General features: G+C 46.3%; 1 protein-coding gene across 2 annotated transcripts in view; it reads left to right on the top strand.

Annotated features, from left to right (window-relative positions):
* Positions 1-25,479, top strand: part of LOC111547037 (general transcription factor II-I repeat domain-containing protein 2B) — a 63,248-nt gene that overhangs the window by 11,372 nt on the left and 26,397 nt on the right. The window contains exons 2-8 of one of the 2 annotated variants that reach the window (XM_023218663.3): positions 5,531-5,634; positions 9,561-9,699; positions 19,418-19,537; positions 21,404-21,587; positions 21,756-21,784; positions 24,209-24,263; positions 24,633-24,676. In XM_023218663.3, coding sequence (XP_023074431.1) covers positions 5,536-5,634; positions 9,561-9,699; positions 19,418-19,537; positions 21,404-21,587; positions 21,756-21,784; positions 24,209-24,263; positions 24,633-24,676 — 670 coding nt within the window. In that variant the 5' untranslated portion in view covers positions 5,531-5,535. The remainder of the gene's footprint in view (positions 1-5,530; positions 5,635-9,560; positions 9,700-19,417; positions 19,538-21,403; positions 21,588-21,755; positions 21,785-24,208; positions 24,264-24,632; positions 24,677-25,479) is intronic. The other variant, XM_023218664.3, reaches the window with a different exon arrangement.

Genomic DNA, 25,479 nt, shown 5'->3' with positions numbered 1-25,479 from the left:
TAAATAAATAAATAAATAAATAAATAAATAAATAAATAAATAAATAAAATTAAATAAATAAATAAGCAGTTGATTTAGTATCTTCTTCAATAAACAAGATGCCTGAGTACAGCCCATGGCTCTCCTGGCATGTGGTCCCATGGGGACCACTGTATCAGGTGTTTCCTAAATTGGTATCACCTGCCTGATCCAATGCCTCCTCAGGTGTTCATTGTTAATGCCACCTCCTGATGGCGGTTTCTTTCTGGAAAGAGGAGAAAAGAGAGGGAGCTGTCCCCAAGTGAAGGGTGCAGGGAAGGCTCCACGAATAGTCTCAACTAAGGACTGTCCCAGGAAGGAACCTCGGGACCAGCAAAGAACAGTGAACTTCCGGTGTGACCCGGATGCACCCATTTCCAGAGAGCAGAAGGCTCGGAGAAGGCGAGTGGCTCACCGTCCCCACGGTGCTTTCTATCCTGCAGGGCTCGCGGCCTGCCCTGAAATTTCTGATAATGACATAGGACATTCATCACCAAGGGCGCCCTGTGGGCTGTTGCTGTAGAGTCTCCCTTTTTTTTTTTTTTTTTTTTTTTTGAGATGGAATCTGGCGCTGTCGCCCAGGCTGGAGTGCAGTGGCACGATCTCGGCTCACTGCAAGCTCCGTCCCCCGGGGTTCACGCCATTCTCCTGCCTCAGCCTCCCGAGTAGCTGGGACTACAGGCGCCCGCCACCACGCCCAGCTAATTTTTTGTATTTTTAATAGAGACGGAGTTTCATCGTGTTAGCCAGTATGATCTCGATCTCCTGACCTCGTGATCCACCCGCCTCAGCCTCCCAAAGTGCTGGGATTTTTTTTTTTTTTTTTTGGGCGGAATCTTGCCCTGTTGCCCCACCTGGAGGGCAGTGGCATAATCTTGGCTCACTGCAACCTCCGCCTCCTGGGTTCAAGCATTTCTCCTGTCTCAGCCTCCGGAGTAGCTGGGATTACAGGCGCCCACCACCACCATGCATAACTAATTTTTAGCAAAGAAGGGAGTCTCACCATGTTGGCCAGGCTGGTCTCAAACTCCTGACCTCAAGCGATCCACTCGCCTCAGCCTCCCAAAGTGTTAGGATTATAGGCGTAAGCCACGACGCTAGCCCCATTTCTTTCTTTCTTTCTTTTTTTTTTTTTTGGAGGCGGAGTCTTGCCCTGTCACGCACACTGGAGTGCACTGGCGCCGTCTCGGCTCACTGCAAGCTCCGCCTCCCGGGTTCATGCCATTCTCCTGCTTCCTGCTTCAGCCTCCCGAGTAGCTGAGACTACATGCGCTAGCCACCACGCCCGGCTAATTTTTTTTTTATTTTTGGTAGAGACGGGGTTTCACTGTGTTAGCCAGGATGGTCTCGATCTCCTGACCTCATGATCCGCCCGCCTCGGCCTCCCAAAGTGCTGGGATTACAGGCTTGAGCCACCGCGCCCGGCCTAAAATGAGAATACTTCTATGCCCTTTTCTCTCCCGGGGATACTGAAGACAAAACAAAGATTATGAATGGAAATTCTCTGAGCTTCCAAAAGAATAAGGATGGAACGTGATCTAAGGGAGTGTTCTAGTGAATGGAAACATAACACACCTTTGCCGTTACATATTCTTTGATGTACATTTGCTTGGTGAATGGAATCTAGAATGCTCAAGAAAAGACTTTCTAGGACCTACCCATCTCCTGGCTGGATGCTGCTTTTTCTACTCTTCAACTTAGCCAAAAAGCAGAGAGGCAACTGAGCTGCTTTTTCTGACTCCAGCTCTGTTGCCAGAACAGTCTTTGCTATAAAAAACAATATTGGGAGGGGGCGGTGGCTCACACCTATAATCCCAGCACTGTGGGAGGCGGAAGCAGGCAGATTGCTTGAGCCCAGGAGTTGGAGACCAGCCTGGGCAACATAGTGAAACCCCATCTCTACTAAAAATGTGAAAATTAGCCAGGTGTGGTGGCATGCACCTGTAGTCTCAGTCACCTGGGGGCTGAAATGGGAGGATCAACTGAGCCCAGAAGGTCGAGGCTATAGTGAACCGTGATCACACTCCAGCCTGGGTGACAGAGCAAGATGCTGTCTTAAAAAAAAACAAAAAACAAACAAACAAAAAAAACAGGCTGGGAGTGGTGGCTCATACCTATAATCCCAGCACTTTGAGAGGCCGAGGTGGGCGGATAACTTGAGGTCAAGAGTTCGAGACCAGCCTGGCCAACATGGTGTAATCCCGTCTCCACCAAAAATACAAAAATTAGCCAGGTATGGTGGCTCATGCCTGCAATCCTAGCTACTCAGGAGGTTGAGGCAGGAGAATCTCTTGAACCCAGGAGACAGAGGTTGCAATGAGCTGAGATCGTGCCACTGCACTCCAGCCTGGGTGACAGAGTGATACTCCATCCCAAAAAAACAACCAAATCTCTCCCTATCCTTCCCTTCCCCCTACCATTCTGTTTAATAATAATAGAGAAACGTAGATTTATAAAAATTTTTAACGATAACAATTTGCATCCTACTGGTTCAGCATAGCTAATGTTCTCAGAAAGATTCTAACTCTAAGGGATCCTCGAGTGTCTTCAAAGAATTTTGATAGATAGTTGCATTTTTAGAATTTCTTTTCAGCCTTCCGTAACTGTCCAGACTGGCTAGGGTGTGCTGTGGTTGCAAACGACACCAGACTTTGGAGGATTAAAGGAGCAAAGACTTACTTCTTGGTCACACTAAAAGTCTGTTGTGCGTTGGCTGTGAGTCTGTTTCACGTTGTCCGCAATTTGGAACCCAGGCTGCTGTGGCAGTCCCATGTGAAACATTCCCAGTGGCCACTGAGGAGGAAGAGATTGTGTGGCAAAGTGAATTTACTTCCCTGACATCCTCAGTCCACAAAAGTCATGTGGCCACATCACATTCAAGTGGGTAAGAAATCACACCACATGATCTGAAAGAGATGTTTGTGAATACTTCCAAATTACCCCATGTAACCTCCACACTTCGCTCCCTTAAATCTTTAGTTTTGACTGGGCCCAGTGACTCACACCTATGATCCTAGCACTTTGGGAGGCCAATGCGGGCAGATCACCTTAGGTCAGGAGTTTGAGACTAGCCTGACCAATATGATGAAACCCCGTCTCTACTAAAAATACAACAATTAGCCGGGTGTGGTAGCGGCTGCCTGTAAGCCCAGCTATTCAGGAGGCTGAGGCAGGAGAATCGCTTGAACCTGGGAGGCAGAGGTTGCAGTGAGCCGAGATCGCGCCACTTCACTTCAGCCTGGGTGACAAGAGCAAAACTCAAAGAAAAAAAAAATCTTCTGTCTTCCACATGTACCCTCATGTGATCTGTTTGTCTTTTGCTTACAAATAGAATTCAGTCAAATACTGGAGGGATATGATGGTAGCTGATGGGTACTTTTTTTTTACATGTTCCATTTCAAAAAGTTGTTTTTAAGATTTCAGATAATTTTTTTCAAAGAAATTTCTTAAAGCTAACTTCATTTAGAGCTTGGCAAAATGCATCAGCCAGGCACAGTGGCTCATGCCTGTCATCCCAGCACTTAAGGAGGCCGACACAGGAGGATGGCTTAAGCCCAGGAATTTGAGATCAGCCTCGGCGATAGAGCAACACCCCATCTTTACAAAAAAATGTTAAAAAATATAGCTGGGTCTGGTGATACATGCCTGCAGTCCCAGCTACTCCAGAGGGTAAGGCAGGAGGATCACTTGAGCCTGGGAGTTGGAGGATATAGTGAGCCATGATTGTGCCACTGCACTCCAGACTGGGTGACAGAGTGAGATCCTGTCTCTAAAAACAAAACAAACAAACAAAAAGCTAAAAAGAAAAAAAAGCTTGGCAAAATTTAGAGTGAGCTTTTAGGAGACAGAAGTCCAAAGGGAAGAGGGAAAGAAGGAATTTTCTCTTCCTATCTTTAGTACACAAACCCATTATATCCTTTCTATGTCTAAGTGAAACAGGATGGTAGCTGTCACAACCATGCTGAAATCTGACTAAACGTCATTGGATCAATAAGATACGAATCCTCTTCTCATCTGGGAAAGAACATGCTCCTGTCACATAATATCTGAGTTTGTTTTATGGGGAGGCCATGTGTAGGTTTAGTGGAAAATATATGCTGTAAAGTTAGCATAAAAATAAATTTAAAAGGCTGGGTGCGGTGGCTCACACCTGTAATCGCAGCACTTTGGGAGGCCTAGGCAAGTGGATCACTTGAGGTCAGCAATTCGAGACTGGCCTGGTCCAACATGGTGAAACCCCGTCTCTACTAAAAATACAAAAATTAACCAGGCGTGGTGGTGGGAGCCTGTAACCCCAGCTACTTGGGAGGCTGAGGCAGGAGAATCCCTTGAACCTGGGAGGCAGAGGTAGCAGTGAGCCGAGATTGTGCCACTGCACTCCAGCCTGGGCGGCAGAGCAAGACTCCATACCCCCCAACCCCTGCCAAAAAAAAAAAAAGGCTAGGCATGGTGGCTCATGCCTATAATCCCAGCACTTTGGGAAGCCGAGGCAGATGGATCGCGGATCATTTGAGACCAGGAATTTAAGACCAATGTGGGCAACGTGGCAAAACCTTGTCTCTACAAAAAAAAAAAAATATATATATATATATATATATATATATCCAGGTGTGATGGTGTGTGCCTGTAGTCCCAGCTGCTTGGGACCCTACAGTAAGCTGAGATTGCCCCACTGCACTCCAGCCTGATCGATAGAGCAAGACCCTGTGTCTCAATAAATACATAGTTTTTGAAAAAGAAAGTTGACTGGGCACGGTGGCTCACTCCTGTAATCCCAGCACTTTGGGAGGCCAAGGCAGGCGGATTGCCTCAGGGCAGGAGTTCGAGACCAGCCTGGCCAACATGGCAAAACCCATCTCTACTAAAAATACAAAAATTAGCTGGGTGTGGTGGCTGACATCTGTAATCCCAGCTACTCAGGAGGCTGAGGCAGAAAAGAATCACTTGAACTCAGGCGGTGGAGGTTGCAGTGAGCTGAGATCGCGCCGTTGTACCAGCCTGGGCAACAGGAGTGAAATTCAGTGTCCAAAAAAATTAGAAAGCAGGGTTGGGCGTGGTGGCTCACACCTGTAATCCCAGCACTCTGGGAGGCCAAGGAAGCCAGATTGCTTGAGCTCGGGAGTTTGAGACCAGCCTAGGTAACATGGCAAAACCCCATCTTTACAAAAACTATAAAAATTAGCCAGGTGTGGTGGTACTCATCTGTAGTCCCAGCTACTGGGGAGGCTGAGGTGGAAGGATCAACTGAATCCAGGGGGCAGAGGTTACAGTAAGCTGTGATTGTGCCACTGCACTCTAGCCTGGGTGACAGAGCAAGACCCTGTCTCAAAATAAAATAAGTTAGCATTACTATTCAGGAGCTCATGGGCAAGTCACTAAATGCCTTTACATTTCAGTTTCTTCACCTCGAGAGGAAAGTTTGAACTAGATCTTTTGTGAGCACCCTCACAGCTCTAAATGTGAGTTTCAGACTCTGAATTTTTGCCACTTTCTTATTGCTTCTCTTGCACAGGGATCATGGCCCAGGTAGCAGTGTCCACCCTGCCTGTTGAAGAAGAGTCCTCCTCAGAGAGCAGGATGGTGGTGACATTCCTCGTGTCTGCCCTCGAGTCCATGGTGAGACAGCCTGACACTTGTCTAACATTCCATAGATGGATCATTGTCGAAACGACAGAATCATGAAACACTTTAGTATCCCCCTTTTTTTTTTTTCAGGACAGAGTCTCACTCTGTCGCCCAGGCTGGAGTGCTGTGGCTCGATCTCAGCTCACTGCAACCTCTGCCTCCCAGGTTCAAGCAATTCTCCTGCCTCAGCCTCCCGAGTAGCTGGGATTATAGGCACCCGTCACCGCGTCCAGCTAATTTTTGTTTTTTTGGTTTTTTTTGAGACAGAGTCTTGCTCTGCTGCTCAGGCTGGAGTGCAGTGGTATGATCTTGGCTCACTGCAACCTCTGCCTCCCAGGTTCAAGCAGTTCTCCTGCCTCAGACTCTCAAGTAGCTGGGATTACAGGTGCCCGCCACTATGCCCGGCTAATTTTTTGTATTTTTAATAGAGACGGTTTCACCGTGTTGGCCAGGCTGGTCTCAAACTCCTTACCTCTCAGGTGATCTGCCCACCTCGGCCTCCCAAAGTGCTGAGATTACAGGCGTGAGCCACTGTGCCCGGCTGCTTCAGTATTACTTTTGATGTTTGCCTTCTGTCTGACATCTATATAAGGGTATTCTTTATAGAGGATAATGGGCTTGTCAGATTATTTATGTTTGTATATTACACTATGGATGCAATTATATAAACCTAAGCTTCCCAGAACTGAAATGTAATGAATGGTAACCTTTGTTACCATGTTTGAGAATATTTTTAATATCTAAATTCAAAAGTAAATAGGCCAGGCGCAGTGGCTCATGCCTATAATCCCAGCACTTTGGGAGGCCAAGGTGTGTGGATTACTTGAGGTCAGGAGTTGGAGACGAGCCTGGCCAACATGGTGAAACCCTGTTTCTATTAAAAATACAAACATTAGCTGGGTGTGGTGGCAGCCTCTGTATTCCCAGCTACTCAGGAGGCTGAGACACGAGAGTCACTTGAACCCGGGAGGTGGAGGTTGTAGTGAGCTGAGATTGTGCCATTGCACTCCAGCCTGGGCGACAGAGTGAGACTCTGTCTCAAGAAAAAAAAAGTAAATAGCCTATTTATATATATCTATTTACACCCAAAAGGTAAATTTTACCTGGTGGGTGAAAATTTGATGAGAAATTTACATAACTCCAAAGTATCTGATCGGAAGATATTTATTGATTAAAAAAGGAAAATCAGTAACTTTACAGTGCAGAAATCTGACAGACACCACATCATTCAAGTGATCAAAATTAGCGTAGTCAGCCTGTAACCCCAGCGGTTTGGGAGGCGAGGTGGGAGGATGGCTTGAGGCCAGGAGTTGGAGACCAGCCTGGGCAGCATAGTAAGACCTTGTCTCTACAAGACTATTTTTTAAAAATTAGCTAGAGGGGATGGTGCTACAGTTCCAGCTAGTTGGGGTGCTGAGGTGGAAGGATTGCTCGGGCCCAGGAGTTCAAGTCTGCAGTGAGCTAGCATGACACTGCACTCCAGCCGGCACAACACAAGACCCTGACTCTAAAAAACAACAACAACAACAAAAAACCATGCAAGTTGGAATTAATTTTAAAAGAAAGCATTAGGGGTAGGCAGGGTGGCTTACGCCTGTAATCTCATGTAATCTCACCACTTTGAGAGGCTGAGGCCAGAGGATCGCTTGAGCTCAGGAGTTTTGAGACCAGCCTGGGTAACATAGTAAGACCTTGTCTCTACTAAAAAAATTTTTAGGCTGGGTGCGGTGGCTCATGCCTGTAATCCCAGCACTTTGGGAGGCCGAGGCAGGCAGATCACGAGGTCAGGAGTTTGAGACCAGCCTGGCCAACATGGTGAAACCTGGTTTCTACTAAAGATACAAAAAAATTAACCAGGCATGGTGGCACATGCTACTTGGGAGGCTGAGGCAGGAGAATCGCTTGAACCCAGGAGGCAGAGGTTGCAGTGAGTCGAGATCATGCCACTGCACTCTAGCCTGGGCGACAGGGCAAGGCTCTGTCTCAAAATAAATAAATAAATAAAAATTAAAAATTGTATAAATTAGCCGGGTGTGGTGACACATGCCTATAAGTCCCAACTACTGGAGAAGCTGAGGCAAGAGGATCTCTCAAGTCTAGGAGATGAAGGCTGCAGTGAGCTAGGGTTGCACCAGTCTACTTCAGTCTGGGTAACAGAACAAGATCCTGTCTCAAATGATAGTAATAATAAAAGAAAGAATTAGGATCCATTTGAAGAAAACTCGAAATATCTTTCCCAGGGACATTGTTTAAGAACTGATCACATTCCTTTCATTTGACGGAGAAGGTCCCCCTCACAGAAATCTTATATCCTACTTGGGAGACAAACAATAAACGATTCGGCTGGGTGTGGTGACTCACGCTTGTAATCCTAGCACTTTGGGAGGCCAAGGGAGACAGATTGCTTGAGCCCAGGAGTTGAGAACCAGCCTGACCAACATGGTGAAACCCCATCTCTACTAAACATACAAAAATTAGCTGGGCGTGGGGGTGCATGCCGGTAGTGTTAACTACTTGGGAGGCTGAGGTGGGAGGATCACCTGAGCCAAGGAGGTCGAGGCTGCAGTGACTGTGATCACACCACTGCAATCCAGGTTGGGTAACAGAGTGCCACCTTGTTTTAAAAAAAAACCCAGTAAATTCTATGTGTGTGTTTCTTATCAGTAAATAAAATATTATAAAGAAAAGGAGGCAGGGTGTGGTGGCTATAATCCCAGCACTTTGGGAGGCCGAGGAGGATGGATCGATCACCTGAGGTCAGGAATTGAGACTAGCTTGGTCAACTTGGTGAAACCCCGTCTTTACTAAAAATACAAAAGTACTAGCTGGGTGTGGTGGCAGGCACCTTTAATCCCAGCTAACGTGGGAGGCTGAGGCAGAGGTTTCAATGAGCTGAAATCACACCACTGCACTCCAACCTGGGTGACAGAGCAAGAATCTGTCTCAAAAAAAAATAATAATAATAAAATAAATAAATAAATAAATGAAAGGCCTGTGTATACGAAGAGGTAACCAGAAAGTCTGCAGCCAAAAACATAGGGAAAAATCGTATTGGAGACCCACGTCAGGCAGTCAATAAAAATATGTTCTTTGGGTTTTATGATGTTTATGATGTTTGCTTGATTTGTTTTGGTTTCCTTTCTCGGTGATTTTTCTCATTCTAAATAAATATTCTGGCTGGGCACGGTGGCTCACGCCTGTAATCCCAGCACTTTGGGAGGCCAAGGTGGGAGGATCACGAGGTCAGGAGATCGAGACCGTCCTGACTAACACAGTGAAACCCCATCTCTACTAAAAATTAAAAAAATAAAAAAATTAGTCAGGCCTGGTGGTGGGTGCCTGCTGTCCCAGCTATTTGGGAGGCTGAGGTGGGAGAATGGCATGACCCCCGGGAGATGGAGCTTACAGTGAGCCAAGATCGTGCCACTGCACTCCAGCTTGGGCAACAGAGCAAGACTCCGTCTCCATCTCAAAAAACAAAAATAAAAATAAAATAAATAAATATTCCTTTTGCTACCTAATTTTTTTTTTTTTTTTTTTTTTGAGATGGAGTCTGGCTCTGTCCCCCAGACTGGGGTGCAGTGGCATGCTCTCGGCTCACTGCAAGCTCCGCCTCCCGGGTTCATGCCATTCTCCCACCTCAGCCTCCCAAATAGCTGGGACTACAGGCGCCCGCCACCATGCCCGGCTAATTTTTTTTGTATTTTTAGTAGAGACGGGGTTTCACCTTGTTAGCCAGGTCGATCTCAATCTCTTGACCTCGTGATCCTCCCACCTCTGCCTCCCAAACTGCTGAGATTACAGGCGTGAGCCACCGCGCCCGGCCCTAATTTTGTATTCTTAAAGCAGTCCTCCCAGGCACCGCGAACTTGGATCTGCCCTTGTAGATAATACATCCCCTTTTGTTTCTGTTTCAGTGTAAAGAACTGGCCAAGTCCAAGGCAGAAGTGGCCTGCATCGCAGTGTACGAAACAGACGTGTTTGTCGTCGGAACCGAGAGAGGATGCGCTTTTGTTAATGCCAGGACGGATTTTCAGAAAGATTTTGCAAAATACTGTAGGTGTTGTAATTTTATCCTTTGTATTCCCAATCTCAAAAGGATTGCAGGCAAAACTTCCGTAGTCTTCTAAGATATCCTAAGCATTCCCCTAGAAACGATCCTAACACATCTTCTTGGATTCAGCTTACCAAACACTGCTTAACACTGCAGAGCCCAAGACAAATGGTTATTTTATTTTGTGCTAGATCCTCAGCAGTACTCTGGTTTCTTAGAGTAAATTTCAAGGACATAGAACAAATTATCTTTAATTCCTAAAATAAACACACATTTTAACAAAATACTCTTACTTTAGTTCTTTCCAAAGGAAGGGGAAAAGCTTTTCCAGAGCTTGTTGTGTATTACTGCCTGTTAATAACCATTATACAATTACTCCTTTTTTCTTTTTTTTTTTTTTTTTTTGAGACGGAGTCTCACTCTGTCGCCCAGGCTAGAGTGCAGTGGCGCGATCTCAGCTCACTGCAAGCTCCGCCTCCCGGGTTCATGCCATTCTCCTGCCTCAGCCTCTGGAGTAGCTGGGACTACAGGCACCCACCACTACGCCCAGCTAATATTTTGTATTTTTAGTAGAGACGGGGTTTCACCAAGTTAGCCAGGATGATCTCGATCTCCTGACCTTGTGATCTGCCCTCCTCAGCCTCCCAAAGTGCTGGGATTACAGGCGTGAGCCACTGCGCCCGGCCCTTTTTTTTTTTTTTTTTTTTGAGACAGAGTTTCACTGTGTCACCCAGGCTGGAGTTCAGCGGTGCGATCTTGGCTCACCACAACCTCCGCCTCCCAGGTTCAACCAATTCTCCTGCCTCAGCCTCCCGAATAGCTGGGATTACAGGCATCCTGCACCATGCCCAGCTAATTTTTATATTTTTGGTAGAGATGGTGTTTCACCCTGTTGGCCAGACTGGTCTCGAACTCCTGACCTCAAGTGATCTGCCCACCTCTGCCTCCCAAAGTGCTAGAATCATCGGTGTGAGCCACTGCACCTGGCCGTTTTTTCCTTTTCTTAGTATGGTAATTTCAGAGCCTTCAATATGCCAGGGTGTGCTGCAAGCATCTAGTGTGAGTGAACATATGTGGCCATATGTCAAGGAACTACTCTACGTGTTAAAAACTACACCTTCTGCCAGGCACAGTGGCTCATGCCTGTAATCCCAAAATTTTGGGAGGCCAAGGCAGGTGGATCACTTGAGCTGAGGAGTTTGAGGCCAACCTGGGCAACATGGCAAGACTCTATCTCTACTAAAAAATACAAAAAAAAAAAAGTAGATGGGCGTGGTGGCACTTGCCTGTTGTCTTAGCTACTCAGGAGGCTTAGGTGGGAGGATCGCTTGAGCCCAGGAAGTCAAGGCAGCAGTGAGCCATGATGATACCACTGCACTCCAGTCTGGGCCATAGAGTGAGACCCAGTCTCAAGACAAAACAAAACCAGACAAAAAACTACACCTTTTGGCCGGGCACGGTGGCTCAAGCCTGTAATCCCAGCACTTTGGGAGGCCGAGATGGGCGGATCATGAGGTCAGGAGATCGAGACCATCCTGGCTAACACGGTGAAACCCCGTCTCTACTAAAAATACAAAAATTAGCCGGGCGAGGTGGCGGGCGCCTGTAGTCTCAGCTACTCGGGAGGCAGAGGCAGGAGAATGGCGTGAACCCGGGAGGCAGAGCTTGCAGTGAGCTGAGATCCAGCCACTGCACTCCAGTCCGGGCGACAGAGCAAGACTCCGCCTCAAAAAAAAAAAACAAAAAAACTACACCTTTTATGGTGGTAATCTCTAACACTGTAGGTTATTTACCAAGTATTGATACAGCAATTTAATATTCCTTGTAACCATGAAAGGATAAAAATCAGAAAGGTTTGTCAGAGGATATAAGGGGGTGTGTCTGTGTGTGTGTGTGTGTGTGTGTCTGTGTGTACAGAGGGAGGTCTCTATGGATTGGCAGAGGGTATATAAAGTGTGTGTGTGTATGTAGATTAGATAGATGGGTAGATAAATAAGAGAAAGGAATTATATACATATGTATGTAGACAGATTACATAAATGGATAGATAATAGATGAGAGAGAGAGAGGAATTATATATATGTATGTAGATAGCTTAGATGGATGGATAGATAAGGGAGAGAGGAATTATATATATATATATGATGTATATAGATAGATTAGATGAATGGATAGATAGAGATAGATAGATAGGGCTGGGCATGGTGGCTCACACCTGTAATCCCAGCACTTTGAGAGGCCAAGGCGGGCGGATCATGAGGTCAGGAGATCGAGACCATCCTGGCTAACATGGTGAAACCCCGTCTCTACTAAAAATACAAAAAATTAGCTGGGCATGGTGGTGGGTGCCTGTAGTCCCGGCTACTCGGGAGGCTGAGGCAGGAGAATGGCGTGAACCCGGGAGGCAGAGCTTGCAGTGAGCCAAGATGGCGCCACTGCACTCCAGCCTGGGCAACAGAGCGAGACTCCGTCTCAAAAGAAAACCAGAAAAAAGATAGATAGGTAGGTAGGTAGATAGATAGATAGATAGATAGATAGATAGATAGATAGATAGATAGATAGATAGATAGAATAGATAGATAAAGAGAGGGGGGAATTGAGTGATATATTGATTCAAATTTATTTCCAAGATCGCAGATTAAGGTCTCCACTATCAAGAAGATAGATTAAAAAAATGAAGCCATCTTTAAAGAATACAGTCAGTGTGTAGTTGATACACAAGAAGGGTATTCCCAATTCATTAACGTCAGATGCCAGTTGAATTTCTAATCATTGAAATTTACTTGTAGATTTTTGTAAGATTCGTAGTTGCATGTTAATTTCGTTGTCACAAATATTTTCTCTAGTATTCATCTTGTAATGAAACTGTTCTGAAATTGGTGTGATAATCTTTTTATATTTTCTTTTCTTTCAATAACATCAACTTTTAGTTTAGATTCGGGGGGTACGTGTACAGATGTTACATGGGTATATTCCGTGATGCTGTGGTTTGGGGTGCGGTAGTGAGCATGGCACCCCATAGTTCATTTTGCAACCCTTGCTCCCACTTCCCTCTTTCCTCTAGGAGTCTCCAGTGTCTATTGTTCCAATCTTTATGTCCATGTGTACCAAAGGTTTGGCTCCCACTTATAAGTGAGAACATGTGGCATTTGGTTTTCTATTCCTGCGTTAATTTACATAGGATAATGGCCTCCAGCTGCATCCACATTGCTGCAAAGGATATGATTTCTTTCTTTTTTATGGCCACAGGTTTTTCGTTTTTGTTTTTGTTTTTTGAGACAGAGTTTTGCCCTTTCGGCCAGGCTGGAGTGCAGTGACGTGATCCCCGGCTCACTGCAACCTCCACCTCCTGGGTTCAAGCCATTCTCCTGCCTCAGCCTCCCAAATAGCTGAGACTACAGGTGCCTGCCAACACACCCAGCTAATTTTTGTATTTTTTAGTAGAGACAGGGTTTCGTCATGCTGTCCAGGCTGGTCTTAGACTCCTGACCTCAGGTGATCCGCCCACCTCTGGCTCCCAAAGTGCTGGGATTACAGGCGTAAGACACCATGCCTGGCATTTTTTTTGTTTGTTTTTGAGACAGGGTTTTGCTATATTGCCCAGGCCGGTCATAAATTCCTGGGCTCAAGTGATCCTCCCATCTTGGCCTCCCAAGTAGCTGAGATCTGCACCTGGCATGCATGCTAAGTATTTTGATCAAGGGTTTATTTCTGGGCTCTCTATTCCGTAGTTCTATTTGTCTTTGTACCAGTATCACGCTGTTTTGATTACTTTATGTTTTGAAATCAGAAAGTATGAGACCTCCAAATTTGCTCTATTTCAAGATTGTTTCCGTTATTCAGAGGCCCTTGGTGTTCCATATGATTTTTTTTTTTTTTTTTTTTTGTGAGGTGGGGTCTCGCTCTGTCGCCCAGGCTGGAGTTCAGTGGCGCCATCCCGGCTCATCACAAGCTCTGCCTCCCAGGTTCACGCCATTCTCCTGTCTCAGCCTCCCGAGTAGCTAGGACTACAGGCCTGCCACCACGACCAGCTAATTTTTTTGTATTTTTAGTAGAGATGGGGTGTCACCATGTTAGCCAGGATGGTCTCGATCTCCTGACCTCGTGATCTGCCTGCCTTGGCCTCCCAAAGTGCTGGGATTACAGGTGTAAGCCACTGCGCCCAGCCCCATATGAATTTTAGAGTGGATTTCTTAATTTGTACAAGAAATGCCATTGAGATTTTGATGGGGATTGCAATAATTCTGTAGATAGCTTTTGGTAGTACAGATATCTTAGCAATATTAAACCTGCCAATCCATGAACATGAGATGTCTTTCCATTTGTTTCTGTCTTCTTTTTTTTTTTGAGAGATGGAGTCTTGCTCTGTTGCCCAGGCTGCAGTGGCTTGATCTCGGCTCACTGCAATCTCTGCTTCCCAGGTTCAAGCGATTCTACTGCCTCAGCTTCCCAAGTAGCTGGGACTACAGGCATGCACCACCACACCCAGCTAATTTTTGTATTTTCAGTAGAGACCGGTTTTTGCCGTGTTGCCTAGGCTGGTCTTGAATTCCTAAACTCAAGTGATCTGCCTGCCTCAGCCTCCCAGAGTGCTGGGATTATAGGATTATAGGTGTGAGCCACGGTGCCCTTCTTTTAATTTTTTTCAGCAGTGTTTTTGTCTCACATGTCCGTGTGAGGAAACCACCAAACAGGCTTTGTGTGAGCAACAAGGCTGTTTATTTCACCTGGGTGCAAGTGGGCTGAGTCCAAAAAGAGAGTCAGCAAAGGATGGTGGATTATCACTAGTTCTTACAGGTTTTGGGATAGGTGGTGGAGTTAGGAGCAGTGTTTTGCGGGCAGGGGGTAGATCTCACAAAGTACATTCTCAAGGGTAGGGAGAATTACAAAGAACCTTCTTAAGGGCTGGGGAGATTACAAAGTACATTGATCAGTTAGGGTGGGGCAGAAACAAATCACAATGGTGGAATGTCATCAGTTAAGGCTATTTTCACTTCTTTTGTGGATCTTCAGTTGCTTCAGGCCAGCTGGATGTATACGTGCAGGTCACAGGGGATATGATGGCTTAGCTTGGGCTCAGAGGCCTGGCAGTTTTATTGTTTTAGCATACAGATTTTCAGTTCCTTGATTAGGTCTATCCTTAAGGATTTTATTCTTTCTGATGCTATTGTAAATGGAATTGTTTTCTTTATTTCCTTTGCAGATTGTTCATTGTTACTGCATAGAAATGCAATTGATTTGGTGTGTTGATGTAGTGTCCTGCAACTTTGCTGAATCTGTTGGACTTCAAATAGATTTTTGTGTGGAATTTTTAGGGTTTTCTACATATAAAATCATGTATCATCTATGAACAGAGATAATTTTACTTCTTTCAAATTTGGAGGCCTTTTTTTTTTTTTTTCTTACCTAATTTAATTGCTCTGGCTAGGACTTCCAATACTGTGTTGAACAGAAGTGGAGAGACAGGGAATCTTCGCGATTTCTTTTTTTTTGTTTTTCTTTGCAATGGAGTCTCGCTCTGTTGCCTAGGCCAGAGTGCAGTGGTGCGATCTCTGCTCACTGCAACCTCTGGATCCCAGGTTCAAGTGATTCTTGTGCCTCAGCCTCCTGAATAACTGGGATTACAGGTGTGCGCCACCACACCTGGCTAATTTTTGTATTTTTTTAGTAGAGGTGGGGTTTGACCACATTGGCCAGCAAGGTCTGGAACTCCTGACCTCAAGTGATCTGTCTGCCTCAGCCTCCCAAAGTGCTGGGATGACAGGGGTGAGCCACCACACCTGGCCCATCTTTGTCATTTCTCATCTTGGCTATCAGTCTTTCATTGTTGAGTGATATTAGCCATGGACTTTTTATAAATGGCCTTTATTACATTGGTCATTTCCTTCCACTTCTAGTCGGTAGAGTGTTTTTATCATGAAAGAATATTTAGTCTTGTCAAATGCTTTTTCTGCAGCAATTGAGATGATCATGTGGCTTTTGTCCTTTATTCTGTCAATGTGGTACATTATACTGATTGATTTAAATATGTTGAACCATCCTTGTGTCTGAGGAATAAACCACTTGAGGCCGGGCTCACGCCTGTAATCCCAGCATTTTGGGAGGTCAAGGCGGGCAGATCACTTGAAGTCGGGAGTTCGAGACCAGCCTGGCCAACACGGAAAAACCCTGTCTCTACTAAAAATACAAAAATTAGCCGGGTCTGGTGGCAGGAGCCTGTAATTCCAGCTACTTGGGAGGGAGAGGCAGGAGAATCACTTGAACCCGGGAGGCAGAGGTTGCAGTGAGCTCTCCCCTGCCTGTGCTGACCAACAGCATTTGGGATACCCAGTGTGGCACTCAATCCAGTGAGTTTTAGTGACACCCCCACCACACACAGCTTCCCAGTCACTTCCACTGATACTCCAGCTGGCTTTCCAGCAAGTCTCATCAAAGTCCCAGAAAATTCCAGAAGGGGCCAGGCGCAGTGGCTCACGTATGTAATCCCAGCACTTTGGGAGGCTGAAATGGGAGGATCGCTGGAGCCCAGGAGTTTGAGACCTGCCTGGCCAACATGGCGAGACCCTGTCTCTATAAAATACATATATATATATACATTTTTACATTGGCCTTTTTTCTTTTTTATTATTATTTTAAATATATATATATATATATATCAGCCAGGTGCGGTGGCTCACGCCTGTAATTTCAGCACTCTGATAAGCTGAGGCTGGCAGATCACCTGAGGCCAAGAGTTCAAGACCAGCCTGGCCAACATGGCAAAACCCCATCTGTACTAAAAATACAGAAATTAGCTGGGCATGGTGGCGGGCACCTGTAATCCCAGCTACTTGGGAGGCTGAGGCAGGAGAATCACTTGAACCCAGGAGATGGAGGTTGCAGTGAGCCAAGATCATGCCACCGCACTCCAACCTGGGTGACAGAGCAAGACAAAAAAAAAAGAAAGGAAGGGAAAAAGGAAGAAAGATCCAGAAGGAGGTTTTGCAGTGAATTTCAGTGACACCATACCCACAGGCAGTTTCCCAGGGAGTTCTACCGGTTCCCCAGAGCATGGCTTCCCAGCAAATTTTCTTGGCATCACCCTCCAGGTAGCTTCCAGAGAGTTCCACTGGCACACTAGAAGGCATCTTCCTTATAATGCCCAGAAAGTGTTGCAGGCACCCACAGGGCAACTGTCTAGTGATTTCCACCAGCACCCCCAGAAAGCAGGCCCCTGCTTGCCAGCTACCACATGGACACCCCCATAGGCTTTCCCACTATCCAGTGGACCATGGCCAAATCCTGTTTAATAAGGTCTGAATCTCGGCCCTGAGGGGCCACCTGTTCCTGCATTTGCTCCCTCCTGGGTCCCCTGCCTCAGTCCAGCAGTTACAGATGCTCCTGCAACCTGCTGCTTATGGTTCTCTTTAGAGTCCTCTCTCCCTCTAGCAGCTAATCCCATGTTACCAGTTGACGATTACTAGGAAGCTTCACCTGTTGGTGTAAATTAGTACAACCTCTATGGAAAACAGTATGGAGGTTTCTTAGAGAACTAAACATAAACCCCCATTCAATCCAGCAAGCCCATACTTGGCATCTACCCAAAGGAAAAGAAATCATTCTATCAAAGAGACACCTGCCTTGAATGTTCATCACAGCACTGTTCACAGTAGCAAAGATATGTATCAAGCTGAGCATCCATCATCACCAGATGATTGGATAAAGAAAATGTGGTACGTACACAATGGGATACTACTGAGCCATAAAAAAGAATGAAATGGCCAGGCGCGGTAGCTCACGCCTATAATCCAAGCACTTTGGGAGGCCGAGGCGATGGACCACTTGAGATCAGGAGTTCTAGACCAGCCTGGCCAACATGGTGAAACCTCGTCTCTATTAAAAATACAAAAGTTAGCCGGGCATGGTGGCGCATGCCTGTAATCCTAGCTACTCAGGTGGCTGAGGCACGAGAATCACTTGAATCCGGGAGGCGGAGGTTGCAGCGAGCCAAGATCACGCCACTGCACTCCAGCTTAGGCAACAGTAAGAGACTCTCAAAAAAAAAAAAAAAAAAAGAATGATGTCTTTTGCAGCAACATGGATGAAATTGGGGGCTATTGTCTTTATCAATTAACTTAAAAAGGCAAATGCTACATGTCCTTACTTATAAGAGGGGCTAAATAATAGGTACACATCGACATAGAGTGTGGGGCTGGGCGTGGTGGCTCACGCCTGTAATCCCAGCACTTTGGGAAACAGAGGTGGGCAGATCACTTGAGGCCGGGAGTTCAAGGACCAGCCTGGCCAACATGATGTAACTCTGTCTCTACTAAAAATGCAAAAATGAGCCCGGTGTAGTGGCAGGCGCCTGTAATCCCAGTTACTAGGGAGGCTGAAGCACAAGAATCTCCCGAACCCAGGAGGCAGAGGTTACTGTGAACTGAGATTGTGCCACTGCACTCCAGCCTGGGCGACAGAGTGAGACTCTGTCTCAAAACAAACAAACAAACAAACAAAAACATGGTCATAGAGTGTAAAATAAGAGACATTGGAGACTTAGAGGGGTGGGAGACAGGAGGCGGGTAAAGGATGATAAATTACTTCATGGGTACAATGTATATTATTTGGGTGATGAGTACACTAAAACTTCACCAATGACACAATATATCCATGTAAGAAAACTATACTTGACTGGGCGTGGTGGCTCACACCTGTTAATCACAACAATTTGGGAGGTCGAAGCGGGTGGATTATGATGCCAGGAGATTGAGACCATCCTGGCTAACACCCCGTCTCTAGTAAAAAATACAAAAAAATTAGTCAGGTGTGGTGGCAGGTGCCTATAGTCCCAGCCACTCGGGAGGCTGAGGCAGGAGAATGGCGTGAACCCAGGAGGCAGAGCTTGCAATGAGCTGAGATTGTGCCACTGCACTCCGGCCTGGGTGACAGAGTGAGACTCTGCCTCAAAAAGAAAAAAGAAAAGAAAACTATACTTGTGTCACTTACATTGATAAAAAACAAAACAAAACAAAAAACTGTTCTGTCTTCAGATTACTGTGTGGTTTCTCTCTCCTGACTAGACTGATTAAAACAATCAGTTTTAAAACTTTTGGAGGAGCAATTGATTCCGGGGCTGGTCTTGAATGGGTTCAGGGGTATAGTCTTCCTATACAATTATTGTCACTTTTCAACGGTATAGCAAATCAAATTTCTGTTATAAAGATAATTTCTGGCTGGGTGTAGTGCCTGACACCTGTAATCCCAACTCTTTGGGAGGCTGAGATGGGAGGATCGCTTGAGGCCAGGAGTTAGAGGGCAGCCTGGGCAACATAGTAAGATCCCATCTTGAAAAAAATTTTTAAAGTTAACCAGGTGTGATGGTGCACTCCTGTAAGCCTAGCTACTTGGGAGGCAGAGGTGGGAGGATTGCTTGAACCCAGAAATTTGAGGCTGCAGGGAGCTTTGATCAGCCCACTGCACTCCAGCCTGGGCAGCAGAGTGAGACCCTGTCTCTAAAAATAATAATTTCCTTAAACTAGTACTATTTCTTTATATGCTGATTTTTTATAGTTCTTTAACCTGTTTATCATAAATACAATTTTTTATTGTCTTTCTTTAAAAGATCTTGTTTTATATTTATTCACTTTTTTCCCCTTTTTTCTTTCAATACCAGAAACAAAGTATGGAAGTGTACAGCACAAATGCTTAGATACTGACCTAATGCCAATCATCCATTTACAGGCGTTGCAGAGGGGCTACGTGAGGTGAAACCTCCCTGCCCTGTGAACGGGATGCAGGTCCACTCCGGAGAAACGGAAATACTCAGGAAGGCAGTGGAGGACTATTTCTGCTTTTGTTATGGTAACGTTCACTTTAAGCATGAATTCTTTTTTTTTTTTTTTTTAGGCGGAGTCTTGCTCTGCCACCCAGGTTGGAGTGTAATGGTGCAATCTTGGCTCACTGCAACCTCCGCCTCCTGGGTTCAAGCAATTCTCCTGCCTCAGCCTCTCAAGTAGCTGGGATTACAGGCGCCCACCACCACACCCAGCTAATTTTTATACTTTTAGTAGAGATGGGGTTTCACCATGTTGGCCAGGCTGGTCTCGAACTCCTGACCTTCTGATCGCCCTCCTTGGCCTCCCAAAGTGCTAGGATTGTAGGCGTGAGCCACCGCGCCCAGCCAAGCATGAATTCTCTAAGGGGTTCACCCAGGAGTAGGACAGTGTCACAGACAATCTTATTGCCATGACTACTTACAATGTTTTGAACATTTCAAAACCCATATGCTTATCAACCAAGGATAAGCATATGGGTTTTGTTTTTTTTTTTTTTGCTGAGAGGGAGTTTTGCTCTGTCGCCCAGGCTGAAGTGCAATGGCACGATCTCAGCTCACTGCAAACTCTGCCTCCTGGGTTCAAGCAATTCTCCCACCCCAGCCTCCTGAGTAGCTGGGATTACAGGTGCCCACCACCACGCCCAGCTAATTTTTGTATTTTTAGTAGAGACAGGGTTTCGCCATGTTTGCCAGGTTGGTCTCGAACTCCTGACCTCAGGTGATCCTCCTGCCTTAGCCTCCCAAATTGCTGGGATTACAGGTGTGAGCCACCACGCCTGGCCACCAGTTCTTGATTACCAGATTAAGTGTTCTTATAGAAGATGATGTGGATCTTGGATCTTCTGCTCTGTGGAAACTTCTGTATTGATCAGTCTTTCTTCCTTGATCCCATTTTAGAGAGCCCTCACATCAAGGCCAGTGTATTGTTAAAGATAGTCAATGTTGGCTCAGTCACGTCCCTCACCCCTCAGTTGTCGCTCCACCTACCCATGTCTTTCCATAGGCATGAAGATGGGAATTTAAAACACACACACACACACACACACACACACACACACACACTGGGCATGGTGGCTTGAGCCTATAATCCCAGCTACTTAGGAGGCTAAGGTGGGAGGATCATTTGAGCCCAGGAGTTTGAGACCAGACTGAGCAGCATAGTAAGACCCTGTCTCTACAAAATAAAATAAAAATAATTTTCAAAAATCCTTTGCAGTGTTTTAAAAAGCTAGATAACAGGCCGGGCCTAGTGACTCACACCAGCTACTTGGGAGGCTGAGGCGGGCGGATCACCTGAGATCAAGAGTTCGAGACCAGCCTGGCCAACATAGTGAAACTCCATCTCTACTAAAAATATAAAAAGTAGTTGGGCACGGTGGCAGGCAGCTGTAATCCCACCTACTCCGGAGGCAGAGGCAGGAGAATTGCTTGAACCCAGGAGGCAGAGGTTGCAATGAGCCCAGTCAAAACCCTGTCTCTTAATTAAAACGACAACAACAACAACAAAAAAACTAGGCTGGGCTCGGTGGCTTACGCCTGTAATCCTAGCACTTTGGGAGGCTAAGGTGGGTTAGCCTTGATTGTCAGAGCTCAGCAGTTTGAGACCAGTCTGGGGCAACATGGTGAAACCCACATCTCTACTAAAATACAAAAGAAATTAGCTGGGTGTAGCAGTGTGTGCCTGTAGTCCCAGCTACTCGGGAGGCTGAGGCAGGAGAATTGTTTGAATCCGGGAGGCGGAGGTTGCAACGAGCCGAGATCTCGCCATTGCACTCCAGCCTGGGTGGCAGAGTGAGACTCCGTCTCTACAAAAAAAAAAAAAAAAACCCTAAAAGAACCACTGGTGGAACATTAGGTTCACACCATCTAAAGATGTTTGCATGTTCTTGTAGGTAAAGCCTTAGGGACGACGGTGATGGTGCCTGTTCCCTATGAGAAGATGCTGCGAGACCAGTCGGCTGTGGTAGTGCAGGGGCTTCCAGAAGGCGTTGCCTTTCAACACCCTGAGAATTACAACCTTGAAACCCTGAAATGGATTTTGGAGAACAAAGCAGGGATTTCATTCATCATAAATAGGTGACACGCTCTGCACCCCCACCCCCTCAGTTCATTTAAAGATGAAACTGATCGCGTAATTTTAATTCACTCGTGCGTTCCGCCTGTTGGGATTCAGAGCTGACTGTTCAGATGTGTCATCCTTTTTTCGTATGTCCATGCTGGGTAACGGTGTTGCTTTTCTTGCAGACCCTTCCTCGAACCAGAGAGTCAGCTGGGTAAGTGACAGCTTCTCAGGTTTGGTGGCTCTTCTGAGCTTCTTCTTCATTAAAACTTGAATTTGGGCGAGGGGAGGGAACTTAGAGGACGGGCCAATAGGGGCAGCAAGCCACTGTGGCACACATGTGCCTAGGTAACAAACCTGCACGTTCTGTAGATGTATCTCCCTCCTCCCCCCGCCCTTTTTTTTTAGAAGAAATAAATTTAAAAGAAAAGAAAAGAAAAATACATGTGTAGCTATTAAAAAAAAAAAACCTGGCTGGGCGCAGTGACTCACACCTGTAATCCCAGCACTTTGGGAGGCAGAGGTGGGCAGATCACTAGAGGTCAGGAGTTCAAGACCAGCCTGGTCAACGTGGTAAAACCCCATCTCTACTAAAATTACCAAAGTTAGCCAGGCGTGGTGGCGGGTACCTGTTATCCCAGTTACTCAGGAGGCTGAGGCAGGAGAATCGCTTTGAACCCGAGATGTGGAGTTTGCAGTGAGCTGAGATTGTGCCAGTGCACTCTAGCTTGGGTGAGAAAATGAGACTCTGTCTCAAAAATAAATAAATAAATAAATAAATAAATAAATAAATAAATAAATAAATAAATAAGAATAAAAGAGAATGTCTTGCTGAGACTGCCTAGGTGGAGTAAGGAGATGGCAGGGGTCGGGGGTGGCACAGTTCACAAGGCACCTGCTGGGTGTATGACATGCTCCAGTTCTTCTGAGCCGGGGTAAAGTCTGTTTTGGGAGCGATGGTGAGTTCCTGTCATCCTCTAACTCACATTAAAGGAGAAGTGAGGGGACAGGGTGGCAGGTGGCCATGGACTGTTGTCCCAACTGACTTGTATCACCATCACAGAAAAACAATAATACAGTGGTCCCCGCTTATCCTTGGGGAATATGCTTCAAGACCCCCAGTGGATGCCCAGACCCATGGGTTGTACAGAACCCTACATATACTGTTTTTCCCTATCTATACATACCTATGAGAAAGTTTAATTTATCAATCAAACACAGGCCAGGCGTGGTGGCTCATGCCTGTAATCCCAGCACTTTGGGAGGCCAAGGTGGGTGGATTACCTGAGGTCAGGAGTTTGAGACCAGCCTAGCCAACATGGTGAAACCCTGTCTCTACTAAAAATACAAAAATTAGCCACTCATGGTGGTGTGCGCCTGTAGTCCCAGCTACTCGGGAGGCTGAGGCAGGAGAATTGCTTAAACCCGGGAGGTGGAGGTTGCAGTGAGCCGACATCATGCCACTGCACTCCAGCCCAGGCAACAGAGCAAGATCCATCTCAATAAATCAATAAATCAAGCACAGTAGGAGATTAACAGCGATAACTAAAGATAAAATAGAACAATTATAACAATATGCTCTCATTACTGCTGTTGCACTTTGGGGCCATTATGAAGTCAAATAAAGGTGACTTGAAGGCCGGGCGCGGTGGCTCAAGCCTGTAATCCCAGCACTTTGGGAGGCCGAGACGGGTGGATCACGAGGTCAGGAGATCGAGACCATCCTGGCTAACATGGTGAAACCCCGTCTCTACTAAAAAAAATACAAAAAACTAGCCGGGCGAGGTGGCGGGCGCCTGTAGTCCCAGCTACTCGGGAGGCTGAGGCAGGAGAATGGCGTAAACCCGGGAGGCGGAACTTGCAGTGAGCTGAGATCCGGCCACTGCACTCCAGCCCGGGCGACAGAGCAAGACTCTGTCTCAAAAAAAAAAAAAAAAAAAAAGGTGACTTGAGCACAAGCACTGCAGCCTTCCCAGGACCATCAGTCTGATAACAGAGCCAGCTACTCAGTGACTAATGGGCAAGTAGTGTAGACAGTGTGGATTGCAGGACAAAGGGATGAGTCACATCCAGGCAGGACGGCACCACACTTCATCACACTGCTCAGAACAACGTGTGATTTCAAACTTCTGAATTGTTTATTTCTGGAATTTTCCGTTTACTCTTTGGAGACCTTGGTTGACCTTGGGGAACAAACTGAGGAAAGCGAAACCACAGATCAAGGGGAAGCTCGTGTCATAGCAGCTGTAACTTAGTGCTTACAATGTACAGGCACTGTTGTAGTCATTTTGCATATATTCATGAATCCTCCCACAACCACCGTGTTCACAAGGAAGTGGAGGCCAAGGGAGGTTTAGTGAGTTGCTGGAGGCAGCCCAGCTGGTGAGCTGAGGCTCGGCCCCATGCCCATGCTCTGGCCCCAAAACACTCCTCGGTAATCCCCATCCTGCCCACACAAATGGCCTCGGAACACAGCGGCTGCTTTGAGTCAGTTTCTCTCTCAATGACTTTTCCACGATGGCTTCGATCTGGGAGTTCCGTTTTCTGTGTGTCTGCTGTCAATTTCTATGCCTTCGGATGTTAGTCATTTTCCAAGGTGCTAAAAGGGGCTGGTGTATGTCTTTTTATTCCTCCACAGGTGGCCCTGGGATGGTAACAGATGCTGAGAGATCCATAGTATCATCAAATGAAAGGTAAAAGATAAATCATAAAAACTAAAATCCACAGCTATGCACAGTGTTCGTTTTTGGATGACAGGCCTCCTTACAGCATTTAAGTGCAGTGTAAAGGGTTAGTGTGCTTCTTCTCTTCCTTACTTTCTGTCCTATTCTTTGTCCAGAAAGACCTTTGGAATTAGAAGACTATTTTCAGTAGACACGTTTAATTTTGGAACAACTTATTAAGAACGTTAATGTTAGAGTGGAGGCAGTGTTGCATTTGGTTGATGGGAGGAGGGGGATTTGGTGCCGTGGAGACCCAGGGCATTTGAGCTTAGCGTGTCCAGGCGGCTCTGCCTGGTCCTCACCCTGCCCATCCTGACCAGGGTTCCCTTCTCCTTGCAGCTGCGGCCCCATCAGTGTGAAAACTGAACCCATGGAAGATTCTGGTGGGTACCATGATGCTTTTAGAATCAAGAATCGGCCAAGCACGGTAGCTCACACCTGTAATCCCAGCACTTTGGGAGGCCAAGGCAGGCGGATCACTTGAGGTCAGGAGTTCAAGACCAGCCTGGCCAACATGGTGAAACCCAGTCTCTACTAAAAATACAAAAAGTAGCTGGGCGTGGCTGTGCGTGCCTGTAATCCCAGCTACCCGGGAGGCTGAGGCAAGAGAATTGCTTGGACCCAGGAGGCTGAGGCTGCGGGGAGCTGAGTTGGTGCCACTGCACTCCAGCCTGGGTGACAGAGCAAGACCCTGTCTCAAAAAAACAAACAAGGCTGGGCATGGTGGATCATGCCTGTAATCCCAGCACTTTGGGAGGCTGAGGCAGGCAGATCGCCTGAGCTCAGGAGTTCAAGACCATCCTGGCCAACATGGTAAAACCCTGTCTCTACTAAAATACAAAAAATTAGCTGGGCATGGTCGTGTGCACCTGTAGTCCCAGCTACACGGGAGGCTGAGGCATGAGACTCGCTTGAGCCTGGGCGGTGGAGGTTGCGGTGAGCCGAGATGGTGCCACAGCACTCCAGCTTGGGCTACAGAGTGAGATTCTGTCTCAAAAACAAAAACAAGTATCTAGCAGGTTATCATTTGACACCTTTCTTTTGTTTTATCAAATAAATAAATAAATAAATAAATAAATAAATAAAGACCAGGGCACGAATTAACCTCAATGGAGCCTCATTTGCAGAAGAACCATTATTTTACTCAAATATCTAGAAAACAGAGTCTTGGCAGGGTACAGGGGTT

Source organism: Piliocolobus tephrosceles, chromosome 8 (assembly GCF_002776525.5).
Source record: "Piliocolobus tephrosceles isolate RC106 chromosome 8, ASM277652v3, whole genome shotgun sequence".
Classification (NCBI taxonomy): domain Eukaryota; kingdom Metazoa; phylum Chordata; class Mammalia; order Primates; family Cercopithecidae; genus Piliocolobus; species Piliocolobus tephrosceles.
This window is presented reverse-complemented; position numbering and strand designations above follow the sequence as displayed.